Source organism: Talpa europaea (assembly GCF_964194135.1).
Source record: "Talpa europaea genome assembly, chromosome: 1".
NCBI classification, from domain to species: Eukaryota; Metazoa; Chordata; class Mammalia; order Eulipotyphla; family Talpidae; genus Talpa; species Talpa europaea.
This window is the reverse complement of record NC_140073.1, coordinates 79285197-79301838: the sequence shown is the minus strand read 5'-3', so window position 1 is coordinate 79301838 and position 16642 is coordinate 79285197. Positions and strand designations below refer to the sequence as shown.

At 41.3% G+C, this 16642-nt stretch overlaps 1 protein-coding gene across 1 annotated transcript in view; it reads left to right on the top strand.

Moving 5' to 3' along the window:
* Positions 1-16642, top strand: part of TMEM163 (transmembrane protein 163) — a gene marked incomplete at both ends in the record, with an annotated part of 232271 nt that overhangs the window by 207984 nt on the left and 7645 nt on the right. Inside the window, one exon of the mRNA XM_084255855.1 lies at positions 15168-15279. Within this exon, the coding sequence (XP_084111981.1) occupies positions 15168-15279 (112 nt within the window). The remainder of the gene's footprint in view (positions 1-15167; positions 15280-16642) is intronic.

Sequence of the window (16642 nt, the reverse complement as noted above, 5' to 3'; positions counted from 1 at the left end):
ACCATATGAGTCCCTTTATATAAAATGTAAGAACATAGGGAATTAATCTCTGGTGATAAGACAGAAAGTGGTTATATGGGTGGAGAAAAGGATATGAAGGAAACTTTTAGGGTAATGGTGATGCTCTCGGTTTTGTTTTGGGGTGGTTAAGTGTAATGGATGTTACGTTGACAGAATTTATCAAATCATATGTAAAATCATAAATTTTATCATGTTAATTATATCTCAATTAAAAAAGTATACAATTGAAAAGCCATCATCCAGGTGCCCTTTGGAGGTGGTGTCAGTCAAGCAGGGTGATTTTTAGCCCTGTGGCTGCTCAACTCAGATCACATCTCCTTGCCTAAATGCCACTTTTTGGCCATTTGCGAGGTCATAATCTCTGTCTCCTCCTGCCCTGTATTTGTCCAGACTACTTTCTAACCATTTAATGGTTTGTCCCAACTTGAGAGGAAATGACCAACTTATTTCTAAACCAACACTATCCAAGAACACTGTCTGTGGTGATGGAAATGTGCTGAATCTCCACTCTCTGGATGACAGCTGATAGCCCTATGTAGCAGATGAGCACTTGAAATGTGGCTGGTCAAAGAGGAACTGAGTTTTCAGTTTCATTAAGTTTAAACTTCAATAGTCACACCAGTGTTTGAATGCGAAAAGTTCTATTGAAAAAGAAAAGATCAGGAGATGGGGAGGGATTATATTCCAGGACTGCCTCACTGAGAAGGTAATATTTAAAGAGAAAAGACGGAGATGAGGGACTACAGGGTAACAGTATGTGCAGAGGCCCGGAGGTAGGAGAATGCTCATCATGTTTGGGGACCACCAAGAAGGCTGGGGTGACTGGAGCAAAGAGAGAGGGAAGAATGGTGACTGTGAGCATGGAGTGGTCAGCTCCATTCAGTTGGTTTGGTTTGCTTTGCAGAGAGGAGCTAAAAAATACCATGTTATCACTACATCAAGTCTTGGGGACCTTCATCTGTCAGGTCATCAGATTGGGGGGTAGGGGGCAGGCAATCAGGGCAGGGGCCCTGAATCCTCCTAAAAAAATAGAGGAACAAGGCCCAGGCCTGGCCGACCGAGTGAGTGTATAATAACCAGTATCACATAGCAGCACAAGGATCCTCCCCCAGATCAGGTTTTGTCAGCTCTGCCCTAATTGCCTTTGAATCCTAAAATTAGCCCAGTAGCTTTCATCACCTTCCAGCCTGCACTTAAAAAATTAGAATGGGTTGATTGTGACAGGCTGCCAAGGGCGAGGAAGCTGGTTGGAAGCTCTGAACTCTGCCACAGTCTCTCTGCTAGCTCCCCTTACCTCAGTTTCCCTACCTGCAGCAGGGATCAGATGGACTTTGAGCTCTTTCCCAGTTCTAACGCTCTGTGATTATAGTACCACCTAATGTTTATACAGTAGATAGGTAAGCTTCACTAGACTTGGAGGGCTGGTTGTAGTTTTTGGGGAGGGGGCTCAGGGGCATGTCTCCATGACTTGATCTCTAGTCTTGACATAGACCAGAGTTTGGAGTAGAAAGACTTTTGTACCCTAGGAGTCTGTTTGGTTTTTGAGAGTCCTCTGTGGTTTGTTCCATTGCATTAAGGTGTTGCTTTCACATTTTGGACCAGGGAGGCTGGAAAATTACAGAGACAATGTTACTAGCTCTTAGATAAGACACCTTTCTCAGATGAACTGACTACTGGCCTCTGTCACATTTGGTCTAGAAGGTACAGACTATGTTGAGAGCAGGCTAAGGCAGATTCTCCTAAGTTGCCCTGAAATTTGGGCTGAAGGCTATGGACCTTAGAAGGGCCTGAGATGCCCAGTCCCCCTGGTGATGGGCATTAGGACAGGCAGCCAAGGCTTACCCGCCCCACAGTGCTGGCAGGCAGGGAACTGTTCACACCCAGCTTGTGTCTGGAATCTTGGCATGTGAGTATAGCCTGCCTACCCAGGACAGCCTTTGCCTCACCACTGTCCTGCTTTCCTCCTGAAGTTCTGGGAAACAGGCAGTACTGAAGAAGACCCACCTGGAGTGCCATTTGTTCTCATACTAAGGTATCCAGTTTGATGATTAGAAACCTATTCATCTTAGCCTTATCCTCCACACCTCCACTCCAGGAATGCCTCTGCTGAGATAGGTTTTGAACCCTGAGCTCCTAATTTTCTTTGAGGGTCAAACATTTCTGCATCTTCCATAAAACTGCTGGTAGAAGACTTGGTTTTTGACATCCTTTCTCTGCGGTGCAGTGGCTCACAGCACATTTTTTATTGCAATGGGGATGGATACTGAGAAGGATGAGATGATCACTCCTTCAGTGAGCTGCTAAAGAGATAGATAGTAAGGGGAACAGGTATAAGGTTATGTCACAGGACCTATGAGAACAGGGTCCAGAGGAGGTATGGAAAAGAAATGGTCAGTTAATAAGGGAGGAAGTCTACACAAAAGAGTGTTTACGCACTAGATAGTGGAAATAGTAGGAAATTCATGAGACTTTAAGATTGTCCATTTAGTTAGTGTTCAACCATTGACTTCTCTAAGCCTCTGATTTAGTCTTTAAAATGACTGCACTTTGAACTCAGTCCTCTACCTCATACAGTGATACTGGACATTATATACATTTTGACAATGTTGAATTATGTAAATTTTAGTAATTTTCACCTAAGGATCTCTGAGGTAAATTGCTTTTTTAAAAAAATTGAGATCAGAGAGGTAAGCTGGGAGGCTTGCCCATGCCGGGCGCCTTCTAGCCTGCAGTTCCAGCCCAGAGGGGAGCAGCACCCACCGCTGGGGCAGACCGGGCATGCAAGGGAGCGCGTTCCCGCATCGCCATTTTGCAGCAGGGACCTTTCTTTGCTGGAGACTTGTGAACCCAGCAGAAGGTCCCCAGAGGAGCCAGTGGTGAGCTGGGAAGGTCGCCCAAGATGCCGGCCAGTACCAGCAACACAGTGTCACAAGGAATACGGCAAATTAGAAAACAGGCAGTAGGGAGTAGAAAAACCACATGCAACCCAGCAACTCCTCAGCAAAAAAGCACACCGCAAAAATAAAACCATCTACCAGATTGCAACGACAGTAACTTGGAAGAACTTCTGAGCCTTCCAGATAGAGAATTTAAAATTGCTGTGATTAAAAAACTGACAGAAGTCATAAAGGAAAACAATGATAAGGGGAAAATAATTAATGACCAGAAGAATGAAATTGAGTCCCTAAAAAGGGAAGTAAAAGAAATGCAGGAGATCAAAGAATTAATGGAGACGCTAAAGAACTCTGGGAAAAGCAATGAAAGCAGAATAGATGAAATGGAAGAACGAATAAGTACTCTTGAAGACACAGAAATAAAAAGAACTAAAACAGAAAAGGAAGGAGAAGTACGAAGGAAAAAGACCGAAGAAAGACTTCGGGAACTATCTGACTCCATGAGGAAAGGAAATATAAGAGTTATAGGAATCCCAGAAGGAGAGGAGAGAGATGAAGGAACAGAGAAAATATTCATGGATATAATTGAAGAGAACTTCCCAAACGCGAAGAAGGAGCTGAAAATTGATATACAAGAAGCAAGAAGAACACCAAACTTCCATGACAAAAGGAAAAATACAGCAAGACACATAATAGTAAAGCTCCCAAGAATCCAAGACAAGGAAAAAATAATGAAACTAACAAGAGGGAAGAAACAGACAACATTCAAAGGGAAACCAATCAGACTGACATCAGACTTCTCTGAAGAAACACTACGGGCAAGGACAGAGTGGAGGGACATAGTCAACAAACTCCAAGAAAATAGATGCCAACCAAGAATACTCTATCCCGCAAAGCTCTCCTTCCTCTTTGAAGAAAGAATAAGGACCTTCCCAGACAAACAGAAACTCTGGAATTTTATTACGACTAAACCCCCACTCCAAAAAATACTACAAGGAGTCCTAAAGCCAGAACCTCAGAGGGACGAATAACAACAAAAGAAGGCCAAAGAAAGTTATTAAAAGAATAAATAAATAAAATCAAAGGAAAGACAAACACAATGGCAAATACAGATGCTAACATATCAATACTAACTCTAAATGTAAATGGACTAAACTCTTCAATAAAAAGACACAGAGTTGCAGGCTGGATTAAGAAACAAAACCCAACCTTTTGCTGTCTCCAGGAAACACATTTAGCTACAAAAGATAAAAATAGACTCAAAGTTAAAGGATGGAAAACAATTCTACAAGCAAATGGAACAAAAAAGAAGGCAGGAACAGCTATACTCATATCAGATAAAACAGATTTCAAACTTAAAAAGATAAAAAGAGACCCCAGTGGTCATTACATTATGATCAAGGGGACAATACTTCAAGAAGAAATAACACTTATTAACATATATTCACCAAACTAAGGAGCACCAAAATATATCAGACAACTATTGGCATCTCTGAAAACAGACATCAGAGAAAACACATACGTAGTGGGAGACTTCAACACACCACTATCAACAATGGATAGATCAACAAGACAAAAAATAAGTAAAGAAACTAAAGCTCTAAATAAGGATCTAGAGTGCTTGGGCTTAACAGACATATATAGAACACTAAACCCAAAAAAATCTGAGTATACATTTTTCTCAAGCACACACGGATCATTCTCTAGGATCGATCATATACTGGGGCACAAGACAAACATCAACAGATACACCAAGATTGAAATCATACCAACCATCTTTTCTGACCATGAAGGCATCAAACTAGAAATAAACCATAAAAAGAAGGCAAGGTACTCTCCTACCTCGTGGAGATTGAAACCCACACTACTGGAAGTCCACTGGACTAACGAGGAGATAAAAGAAGAAATTCAAAAATTCTTTGAATTGAATGACAAGGAGGACACCAATTTCCTAAATATATGGGATGCAGCAAAAGCAGTAATAAGAGGAAAATATATAGCAATAGATGCTCACATCAAGAAACAAGAAAGAACTCAAAGAAACAACCTAATCTCAAAGCTCAAAGATCTAGAAAAAGAACAACAAAAAAAACCCCAAAACCAGTAGAAGAAAAGAAATAATAAAAACCAAAGCAGAAATAAATGAGATCGAAACTAAAAAAACAATCCAAAAGATTAATGAAACCAAGAGCTGGTTCTTTGAAAAAATAAATAAAATAGATAAACCCCTAGCCAGGCTCACAAGGGCAAAAAGGGAGAAAGCACAAATAAATAGGATAATAAATGAAAGAGGAGAAATCACAACGGACACAGCAGAAATCAAAAGAATAATTAATAACTACTATGAACAGTTATATGGAAACAAGTTCAACAATCTAGAGGAGATGGACAAATTCCTACAACTCTACAATCACCCAAAGCTAGATAAAGAAGAAATAGAACACCTAAACAGACCAATTACAATTAGTGAAATTGAAATGGTAATCAAAAACCTCCCCAAAAACAAAAGCCCAGGACCTGATGGATTTACAAATGAATTCTACCAAACATTCAGAGACGAATTGGTGCCTATCCTTCACAAACTCTTCCAAAAAATTGAGAAGGAAGGTATAATACCTAACACGTTCTATGAAGCCAACATTACACTAATACCAAAACCGAACAAGGACAACACAAAAAAAGAAAACTATAGGCCAATCTCCCTAATGAACACTGATGCAAAAATCCTCAAAATTTTAGCTATCAGAATCCAACAGTGTATCCATAAGGTAATTCACCACCCCCAAGTAGGATTCATTCCAGGGACACAAGGATGGTTCAACATCCGAAAATCAATCAACATAATCCAACACATCAACAAAAAGAAATATAAAAACCATATGATAATATCAATAGATGCCGAGAAAGCTTTCGACAAAGTGCAACACCCATTCATGATAAAAGACCTTGAAATTCTTGGGATACAAGGAACATACCTCAACATCATAAAGGCCATATACGACAAGCCAACAGCCAGTATCATTCTCAATGGTGAAAAGCTGAAAGCATTTCCATTAAGATCTGGAACAAGACAAGGATGTCCACTCTCACCACTGCTTTTCAATATAATACTGGAAGTCCTAGCCAGAGCAATAAGACAAGAGAAAGACATACAAGGAATCCAAATAGGAAAAGAAGAAGTCAAACTATCACTATTTGCAGATGATATGATAATCTACATAGAGAACCCCAAAAATTCCATAGAAAAACTAATTGAACTCATCAATCAGTTCAGCAAAGTGGCAAGATACAAAATCAACATGCAAAAGTCAGAAGCCTTCCTATACACTAACAATAAATCTGAAGAAGAAGAAATGAAAAAAAAATCCCCTTTATTATCGAAACAAAAAAAAATCAAATACTTGGGAATAAATCTAACAAAAGAGGTAAAGGACCTTTACAAAGAAAACTATAAAACACTGTTAAAAGAAATAGAAGAAGATACAAAAAAATGGAAAGACATCCTCTGCTCATGGATTGGAAGAATAAACATTATTAAAATGGCCATCCTACCAAAAGCAATATACCGATTCAATGCTATTCCAATAAAAATTTCAATGTTATTCTTCAAAGAAATGGAACAATTATTGATGAAATTCATATGGAATCACCAAAAACCCCGAATAGCCAAAGCTCTCCTGAAAAAAAAAGAAGGGAATGGAGGCATCACACTCCCAGATTTCAGGCTATACTACAAAGCCATAATCATCAAAACTGCATGGTATTGGAACAAGAACAGACACACAGACCAATGGAATCAAATAGAAAATCCAGAAATAAACCCACAGATTTATGGTCAACTAATCTTTGACAAAGGAGCAAAGAATATGCATTGGAGCAAAGAAAGTCTGTTCAATAAATGGTGCTGGGAAAACTGGGCCGCTACATGCAAAAGAATGAAGCTTGACTACTACCTCACACCATACACAAAAACCAACTCAAAATGGATTAAAGAACTAGACATAAAACCTGAAACCATAAAATACATTGAAGGAAATATAGGCGAAACACTACGTGCTTTGCACATCAAAGACATCTTTACAGACACATCACCCAAAGCAGTGATAGTGAAGGCAAAGATAAACAGCTGGGACTGCATCAAATTAAAGAGCTTCTGCACAGCAAAAGAGACAATAACAAAAACAAAGAGAAACCCCATCAACTGGGAGAACATTTTTGCACACAACATTAATGATAAAGGATTGATCACAAAAATCTGCAAAGAGCTGATGAGACTCAACAACAACAAAGAAAATAATCCAATCGAAAAATGGGCAGAAGAGCTAAAAAGAAACTTCTCTGAAGAGGAAATGCAAATGGCCAACAGGAATATGAAAAAATGTTCAACATCACTTGTAATCAGGGAAATGCAAATCAAAACTACCATGAGATACCATCTTACACCAGTGAGAATGGCACATATTTAAAAAACTAGCAACAACAAATGTTGGCGAGGGTGTGGAGAAAAAGGAACTCTTCTGCACTGTTGGTGGGAGTGCAAACTGGTCCAACCACTATGGAGAGCTGTGTGGAGATTTCTGGACCTACTAAACATAGAGCTTCCATATGATCCAGCAATTCCACTCCTAGGTATTTACCCAAAGGACACAGAAACATCAATTCCAAAGAGCACCTGCATGCCTATGTTTATAGAAGCACTATTTACAATAGCTAAACTTTGGAAACAACTCAAATGCCCAAAATAGATGACTGGATCAAGAAGATGTGGTACATATACACCATGGAATATTAATCAGCATTCAAAAAAGATAAACACATGCAGTTTGCAGCAACATGGATGGAGCTGGAAGGGATCATGCTCAGCGAAATAAGCCAGAAAGAAAAAGAAAAATACCGGATGGTCTCACTCATTGCAGGAATCTAGAAAACTTAAGGGACCAGGAAAAAGAATAACTATAAGAAAGAAAATATCAAAATCAACCAACAACTATGAACCAGAGACACTCTATGGGAGGTGGGGGGGCGGGGAAAGGAGGGATGGGGTCAAAATAAGGGGGTCGCAATTGTATGGGGAATATAAAAATAAAATTAAAAATATAAAAAAGACCAAAAGAAAAAAAATGAAAAAAAAAGAGATCAAATGTACATGTAATAAAATCCACCCCTTCTACAGTCTGTAATTTGGTGTGTTTTGATAGCTGTATAGTCAGTCACAAGACTACCACCATGATGAAGATATAGAATACTTCACCCCCAAAATTTTAAAATACTTTTGCAGTCATTAATGACTTCTTTCCCCAAGCACTCATCTGCTTTCTGTCTGCATTGTTTTCTAGAATGTCATATAAATGAAATCATTTGTCTCTCTCGTGTCTGCCTTCTTTCACTTAGCATAATGCTTTTGAAATGCAGTCATGTACAGAAACAACGTAAGTGCCCAATGACAAATGGGAAGATTAAGATGTGGGATATATTCACAGTGGACTAATACTCAGTGATAAAAAATGATGAGCTTTTACATTTGCCACAACATGGATGGAACTGAAAGGGATTATGCTAAGTGTAATAACTCAGAAGAGGAAAGACAAGTACTGGATGATTTCATTCACATGTAGAATATAGAGAAACAAAACAAAAGAGCAGACAAAAGCCAAACCAAAAGAGATCCTAGAAATCTTACTGCAAAATTGAGAGTGGGGTGGAGAGTGGGGAGCAACGAGTGGAGGAGGCCCAGTGGACTGTGGTGGAGGACTAGGGGTGTCTTGGTGTAGTGCTAACATACATCTGAAGAGGTGTGAGGCTATACCTCTGATCATATATGGTGATGTAAACCCGTGTTATAACAATAACATTAAAATGTAATACAATTTAAAAACAGTAATGAAAATGAATTAAGACTAGTCAAGAATCACCAACAATTAGCAGATTAACTTGGTGGCCACTAGTCATCTGTATATAAAACCACTTTATAGGAAAAATATCCAAATTCTAATTTTATTCCTTTGTAAATTAGTCACTTAAAATTTGCAGTAAATGACCTATTGATATAGCTTTGTATGTATTCATTTCACTATACATATACAAATATGTAAATAGATATTTAAAACCTTTAACATGGTTTTAAAATATAATTGATTTAGCAATAGGATAACTACAGTGAAGTTATAGTAAATTCATAATCTGAATAAACTGTCATCTTAATTAGAAAGAAAATCATACATTAGTTATAGTATACCTACTTGTATTTTAAATATATTTTATCTAGTATAATTAATTATATTGTCATATTTAGAGAATTCAAAACAAAATAATTCAGCTATGTTCTTGTTGAGTGTTTCAGGATTTCTTTCTTTTTCACTGCTGAACAGTATTCCACGCTATGCTATACTGCAACTTGTTTATCTGGTCACAAGTTATTGGTCATTGAAGTTGTTTCCATTTTTTTTGACTACTATGAAAACAGCACCTAAGAACATTCATGTGCAGATTTTTATGTGAAAATTTGATTTTTATTTCTCTTACATAAATCCTATTACTAGAATTGCTGGCTCCAATGGTGAATCTATTTAACTTTTCTTTTAAAGATTTATTTATGCATACAAGAGGTGGGGCATAGGCCAGAAGTGCGGGGATATAGGGGTGGTGAGAGGATTCACCAGAGACAGAGTGGGGACAGCACAGGCGGAATGACTGAAATGCACTGCTGAGGGGAGCAGCAGGTGATACAGGAGAGGTCTGCTACGCCATGTGGGTAGCTCCCTGACCTGCCGGGGATCAAATTCTAACTTTTATAAGGAACAGCCAATATGCTTTGGGAAGTGGCTGTACCATTTTACATTTCATGAATGTTCCAGTTGCTTTGCATCCTCAGGACGCTTGATAGGAACTCTTCAATCTTACTGATTTTAATGGATGTGTCATAATATCTTGTTGCAGTTTTGATTTACAATTCCCTCTTGATTAAAAGATACTGGCTATTATTTCATGTACTTATTTGTTAGACTTACATCTTTGGTTAAGTATTTGTTCAACTCTTATGTTCATTTTTTTTTTCTTAGTTGAGTCATCTGTTTTCTTCTTAATCAGTTGTAGAATTCCCTAATATATTCTAGATGCAAGTCCTTTAACAAACATGCCTTGCAATTTCCCCCCCTCCAGACTGTGACTTTCCTTTATATTCTTCATGGTGTCTGTCATGGAAGAAAACATTTTAATAACACGTCTGATTAAGTGAAAAATATTTCTGTAGTTTTGGTTGTCATTTTTTTTATGAGAGTTTGAGCACCTTTCATATGTTAAAAATTCATTTTAATTTAGTTGTCCCTTACCTGTTTTCTATTAGTATTTTCTTAAGGGTTTTAGGAGTTCTTTACATGTTAAGGAGATAACCCTTTGCAATAATATTTTCCTAGTTTGCATTTGTACATAACCCACTCCCTGCACATATTTTAATTTCCGTGTGGTGAACGGTATCACTCTTTTCAGGCTTTGAGATGGGTATGAAAGGCCTCCACCACAGGAGCACAGAGTAATTTATGTCCCATTTACTTTCCTACACAGTAAGTCTTCACTAAACATCCTTAATAGAGTCTTGAAAACTGCAACTTGTAGTGAAACTTATGTATGATGAAAGCAGTTCCTTGAATAATATCATGTTTGATGTTGGCTGGACTGTTTCTTTCTCGTCAACACTATAATGAAAAGACATTGAATTAAAGGAAATTATTCGAGACTTGTTACATTTATCTTTAGCTTCTGAGTAAGTGGCTAGTTCCCTTGAGCCTTTCTGCCCTGATCTACCCACTCAGTGGTGATTCAACTGTGAGAAATCATCAGGTCCCTATGCTGGGAACATTGGAAACTGAGTACCTGCCAAGGAGATGACTATCTCTCTGTTTTTAAAGTCCACAGTTCAGTGACATGAGAGAAAATGACAAGACTGTAGATGAGGCCTCTGGTACAGTTTACATTTGGGAACAAATCCAGGTCCTGCCACTAGCTGAGTAACACTGGGCAAGTCACTTAGCTTCTGTGTATCTGTTTCTTCATCTGTCAGATGTCTGCTCGACTTGGATATGAGAATGAAGTGAGGCACCACGGGTGTGACTGCACTCTGAGGGAAGTCAGTAGCGGTGCTTATCTATGCAGGTTGCAATTTTTCTTCATTAGCCATGTCTGCTCTGGCTTCCTGCCTGCCTCTCGGTAAGATATCCTATTAGAAACTGCTTCTTTTATTCAACTGTCTTAGTCAGCTTGGGCTACCATAACACAGTGCCACGGAGTGAGTGGCCTGTAAACAACAGGAATTTCTTACAGTACTGGAAACTGGAACTCCCAGATGAGGTGCCAGCAGGGTTGGTATCTGGTGGGAATCTCTCTTTGGATCACCTATGGCTACCTTCTCACTGTGACTTTACCTGTCCTTCCCTCTATCACTGCCTGGCGGGTGGAGAGAGAGATCTTTCCCCCTTCTTATAAGGATATAATTCCATCATCAGGGCCCCATCCTCATGGCCTAATCTAAACCAAAAACCTATTTACCTCCGAAGGCTCCATCTCCAAGTGCTATGGCATTTGGGTTGGAGCTTCGATGTCTGCATTCCAGCCCATGGCAGACACTGATGTCTGCAGCAGCCCGATGGTGACTGTATCTCGGGACACACTCCTGCTAGATGTGGTGGCTGTGTGGGGAGAGGACGGTGGGACAGAGGGTCATCACAGAGGACTTCAGAAGAGGCATTGTAACAGTCTGGGGCCTCTCTGTGTTCTTTATAGAGTTTATTTTTTTTCAAAGGCCGATCAACAATTGTGAACAAAGTCTTGTAGGTTTGTGTGAGGCTTCAAGGTAGCCACAATCACTGTTCTATCAGACTTTGGGAAGGCAGCTGATCCCCGGAGCTCAGGGTGGTTGGTAGAAAAAAATCCATGGACAGGAAACCTGTGTTGTATACTGGCTTCTCCACATTCAGATGTGGCATTTTCTCATGAACCATTTAAGCACTTGAAATTCCCTTATGAAGTGGTATGTCAGTTCAAGCAGAGAAGCAGGACTATGCTACATGGTACAGAATAGGGGGTTGATGCAAGAAGGGGGAGGCTGAGGAAGAAGCTGCTGTCAGGCTGCTGCCCCAGAATCTGGGATTGAGCCTGAAGCCAGCAGGGAGGCCTGGCAGGAAGGAAACCTGGGCATAGAGTTGATATCCTGTGGGTGGACTGAAACTCGCAGCTGGTCTTCATTGTCTCAGCCTTGGTGACACAGGTGACCTGCGGAAGTAGGGAGTGCCTTTTGCAGGAAGGAGCACACATGCCTGACGGAAGACTTGGACAGCTGGAGGAGCTGTGGTGGGGCTGCTAACCCGCCTCCAGTGCGTGAGAATGGACATGCAGCACATGTGTGGGGGCAGCTGCCTTGTGCCTGCAGGGACAAGTGGCTGCCATGTTACCTCTACCTTGCAGATCTCACAGAGTCTCAGGTGGCCCACTGTGACTCTGAACCATCCATGGAGGGAATTCCACAAATAGTTCCTGCTGAGCTCTGTGGACACAGCACACAGCCAAGAGCAGTGATGAATGTGCTCTTTTCTCCATTTTACACATGTGGAGATGAAGAAAAGCAAGAGAAGGGAGCAAGAAGGGAGACTCGTCCTATCACATAGCTGTGACGTGAGGCTTCTATTTCAGCATTCTGACTTTATTAGTGTTATTGTATTATTGCTACAATATTCTCACCTTATTACATTGGTATCCTCATGCCCTGATCCTCCCAGATATGGACCTCAGAACCACCCATGCCATGGAGAGCATCTCTAAGATGAAACATCTAAGGTGAAGGGGACAGGTCCCAAGTACTCCTACACCTTTGATAAGCCACAATTGTCACAGTCATTGACTCTTATATTTCTTTGCATTTCACCACTTATTTCTAGGTAACAAGTCCCATGTATCTTTTATAGGAATGCTTATATACCTGTCACCACTCACTTCTGGGGTGGCTGCTGGGTGGAATGTGTTGGTGCAGGAGTACTGTGCTTGGGTTTCTGACAGTCATTGCTTCCTTTGTAAATTGCGCTGTGGCTGTCACCCTGCTGTCTTTGGAAGAGAGAACAGAGAGTCCAGAGCTTGGCTCTGTTTCCCAGCGAGTGATGGAGGCTAGACTTGAGCCAAGGCCTGCTGGTGCATCTCTTTGCCAGCCAAGCCCCAGTTCAGCAGTGACCAGGACTAGCAGACCACCTCTCAAGATGCATGTGGGAACTGGGAGCAGCTCAACCCCAACTTCCTAGGGTCTGTTTAGGATGAACACGGACTTTTCTAATCTCCGGAAATTTAGGGATAGGCTATTACAGAGACTGAATGAGTAAAAAAGGCTTTAAGGATGGGGTGAGCAATATGAGAATTAAGAATCCAAATTTTGGGTGAATGGGCTGCTGTGGTCTCCCAGTTTGTACTTTCTGAATCTCATCACCACCTGGGTCTATGTAGATGTGATTCTTTTCTCATGTTTGCTTTTTTTTTTTTTTTTTTGCGTGTGAGTACCATCTCCCATAATTAGGCTGAATCCCTCCACCAAAGGGACTTGGATTTGGGGGTCCTCCCAGGGTAGCTTCATATAGGGACTGGGGACCTGTCAAGAAGCCAGGTTTGGTCCTTACCAATAATTTGAGGCGGTGAAACATCTGTGAGGATGATTACTTTTTAAAAGTTTTAAAATTTGAGACACTTTTAATATAGAAGAGCTACAAAAATAGTAGAGATTTCCTGTATATTCTTCCTCCAGCTTACCTTAATATTAACATTTCACAGGGACTGTAGGTTTTACCGAAACTATGAGGTGACAACACTGTTGACAAAACTCTAGGATCTATTCTGACTCCCCAGTTTTCCACCTTCAGGAACTTTTTCCATTCCAGGATCAGTTGGAATACTGTGGCATTTAGTCCTCGGATCCCCTTAGTCTCCAGTCTGCATTGTTCCTTATCTCATGACTTTGGCATGTGTGAAGAGAAGTTAGTACTTATGTATTTGTGCACTTGTTTGATGACTTTTCACTATTCAGCTGAGGTTAGGGGTATTTTGTGAACACCGCAGAGGTGATCTCTGGTTGTATCAGGAGACATGTGATCTCAGTGTAACTTAGCAGTGGTCAGGAATCTTGGTCACTATGCTAAGGTAATGTCCATTGGGCTTCTCCACTGCGGTTACTATTTTTCCTTCTCCATACCTGAGGGCCAAGTCACAAAGGCCAGCCCACACTTAAATGGGTTAGGGAGGAACTGAGCTCAGCCTTGGGGATGGAAGTTAAAACCACCACAACCATTGATTTGTGAGAAGATGCTTTCATGCCATGCCGGTCTGTTTCCATTGAACTGATTTTTCTAATGACTTTGTTCAGATTTGAACCCAGAAAAACAGGCTTTTTTTCTCTTTCCAGTTACTGTCACTAGGGTGGGGAATTTAATAAAATGCTTAAGGAGTCCTATTTCCTTGCATGTATATATAGCTACTTTATCAGATTACTGCTGACAGTTGCATTATAATATCAGAAACTCTAGAGAGTGTCTCCTGGGAGTGACACAGGGCGCTTGACGCAGGAGCTCGAGGTGCCCTGATGTCACGGGGTGGTGGTGCTCATTTTTGCATGTTTGCATGTGACTCATTTGCTTGCAAAGGTAAGGTAACAACTTGAAGGAAGTGTTAAGATAACGTCAATAGTAGGCTATATTTATAGATGCCTTTTCCCCACCTTGAAGACTATATTTGAACTTCCAGTTGCTTTGTGTGAATTGAAAGAATAAGTATGGTTATAAGTAGCTCCAGCCACAATTGACCCAGTGGCAAATTTAGTTGGCTCTACACGGAAGTGTTTTCAGACTAGTGGTCTGAGAATTCCAAAATTCTCAATCAGCTGCTTTGTGACTTATCCGTGGCACATTCGATGTAGAGAAGGCATTGCTTTTAGCATTCTGACCAGCTGTGTTGTTGATCAATGATTACTAGCCATTTGTACAGAATAATGGGAAGGGGGGGTCTCCTACAGGAAGAAAAATGCCCAACGTGCTCCTAAGTAAATATACAACAGGATTATTTTGGGATCATTTTTCAGTTCCCAGTGACACAGGAAATTGAGGCGTGAAAACAAGCTATGTGCTTCCACCTGGTGGTGGCATACCTGATTTGAGCTTTAAGACAAGTGGTGTGCAGATAACCTGCTCTAGCAGGAGATGAACTGTTAAAATCTGTCACTTTCTCTTGTAGGATGATTTCCTGTTCAGTGTTTCCATTTTAAGTGGGATCCTGTGCAGCACCCTGGCCGTGTTGAAGTTTATGCTGGGGAAGGTTCTGACCAGCAGGGCACTCATAACAGATGGTGAGTAAGGCCAGTGTGCCTGATCTCAGGCGTCTGAGCTCACTGTAAGGGGAGATGCTATTTGGGTCTCTTTTAATTGCTTGTCTTGTAGAAGAGGTCAATAATTCCGAATCTGCTCCTCACCCTCCTCTTCTCCCTATGCCATTGAATGATTCTCAGGGTTCCCATATCAGGGTAGATGTCTTGTGCCTGGGAATTTAATAGAACCTTCATGAATCACTTCTACCCCTGACCTCCAGCCTGGGGTGTCCTGGCCTCTTAATCATGAAGCACAAAGTGCTTGCTGGAGTAAGTGAAAAGGAAATGGCTTTTTCACATCCCATAAATATTTTTTTTAAAGATTTATTTATTTTTATTTATTTATACAAGCACTGGGTACAGTCAGAAGCGCGGGAGTGTGAGAGAATTCACCAGAGCCAGAGCAGAGCAGGCAGAAGGACCGAAGTACACTGCTGAGGGGAGCAGCGGGCGGCAGGAGAGGTCTGCGCGCCATGTGGGACCCTTCTCCGGTGGCCCGGGAGCAGCCGGGGATCGAACTGGTGCTGCAGAGGCTGCGGGCAGCTTCGCAACCCAGCGCTTAACCGCTGTGCCACCGGAGAGGCCCCCATAAATATTTCTTTCGCGGCTTCTCCATGCCTGTTTCCCCTCCAGCCAGTGAGGCGCTCACCTGGGAGTTCAGGTTGCAATGACTGGAGTTTCCTGGGGGAAATTAGCCATGTGTCCACTGCTTAAAAACCCAAACCAGATAACAAAGTCCCTGTCTGTCTACATGGGTCAGGATGAGCTTCTTGCCCTTGGGGATGAGAGAGAGACGGGGGTTAATATGCAAAGTGCCTTTCAGTCTGCACATTATTGCTGGCACCTGAACAAGAAACTTGAAAATTTCACCCTCTCTCTGTTTTCTTTTTCATCCCTGAGCTTGTGTACTTTGCAGGGGGTCAGGAGTAGCAATGTGGTGGGTGCACAAAGTAGAGCAGATTGTTGGATTACTTTTTGAAGAGACACTTTTGGTCCCCAAACCTTGCCAAGTTCTCTCCTATGTGAAATACATGAACACAGGGGTGCATGGGTTGCTGCTCTGTTGTGAACATAGGGATGGCTGTCAAGAGGGCCCTTCTCTCCCAAGCAGTGCAGCCTGATGACATGGTGCTGACTGATGGCTGATCCTGCCCCCTGCTGATGTCCCACTGTATGTGGAGTGGGACTTTTGCACTGAAGGGGCAGGCAGGCAGAAGTCTAAGGGATGTTTCTGCCCTGAGACTGAGCTCAGCCTGTTCCCCACTCCTGGTCCTGAGTTTCCACTACTGTCTTTTGGGAAGGCAAGAGAGACTCCAGCTTTTTAATCAATTGCCCTGGGAGTAGC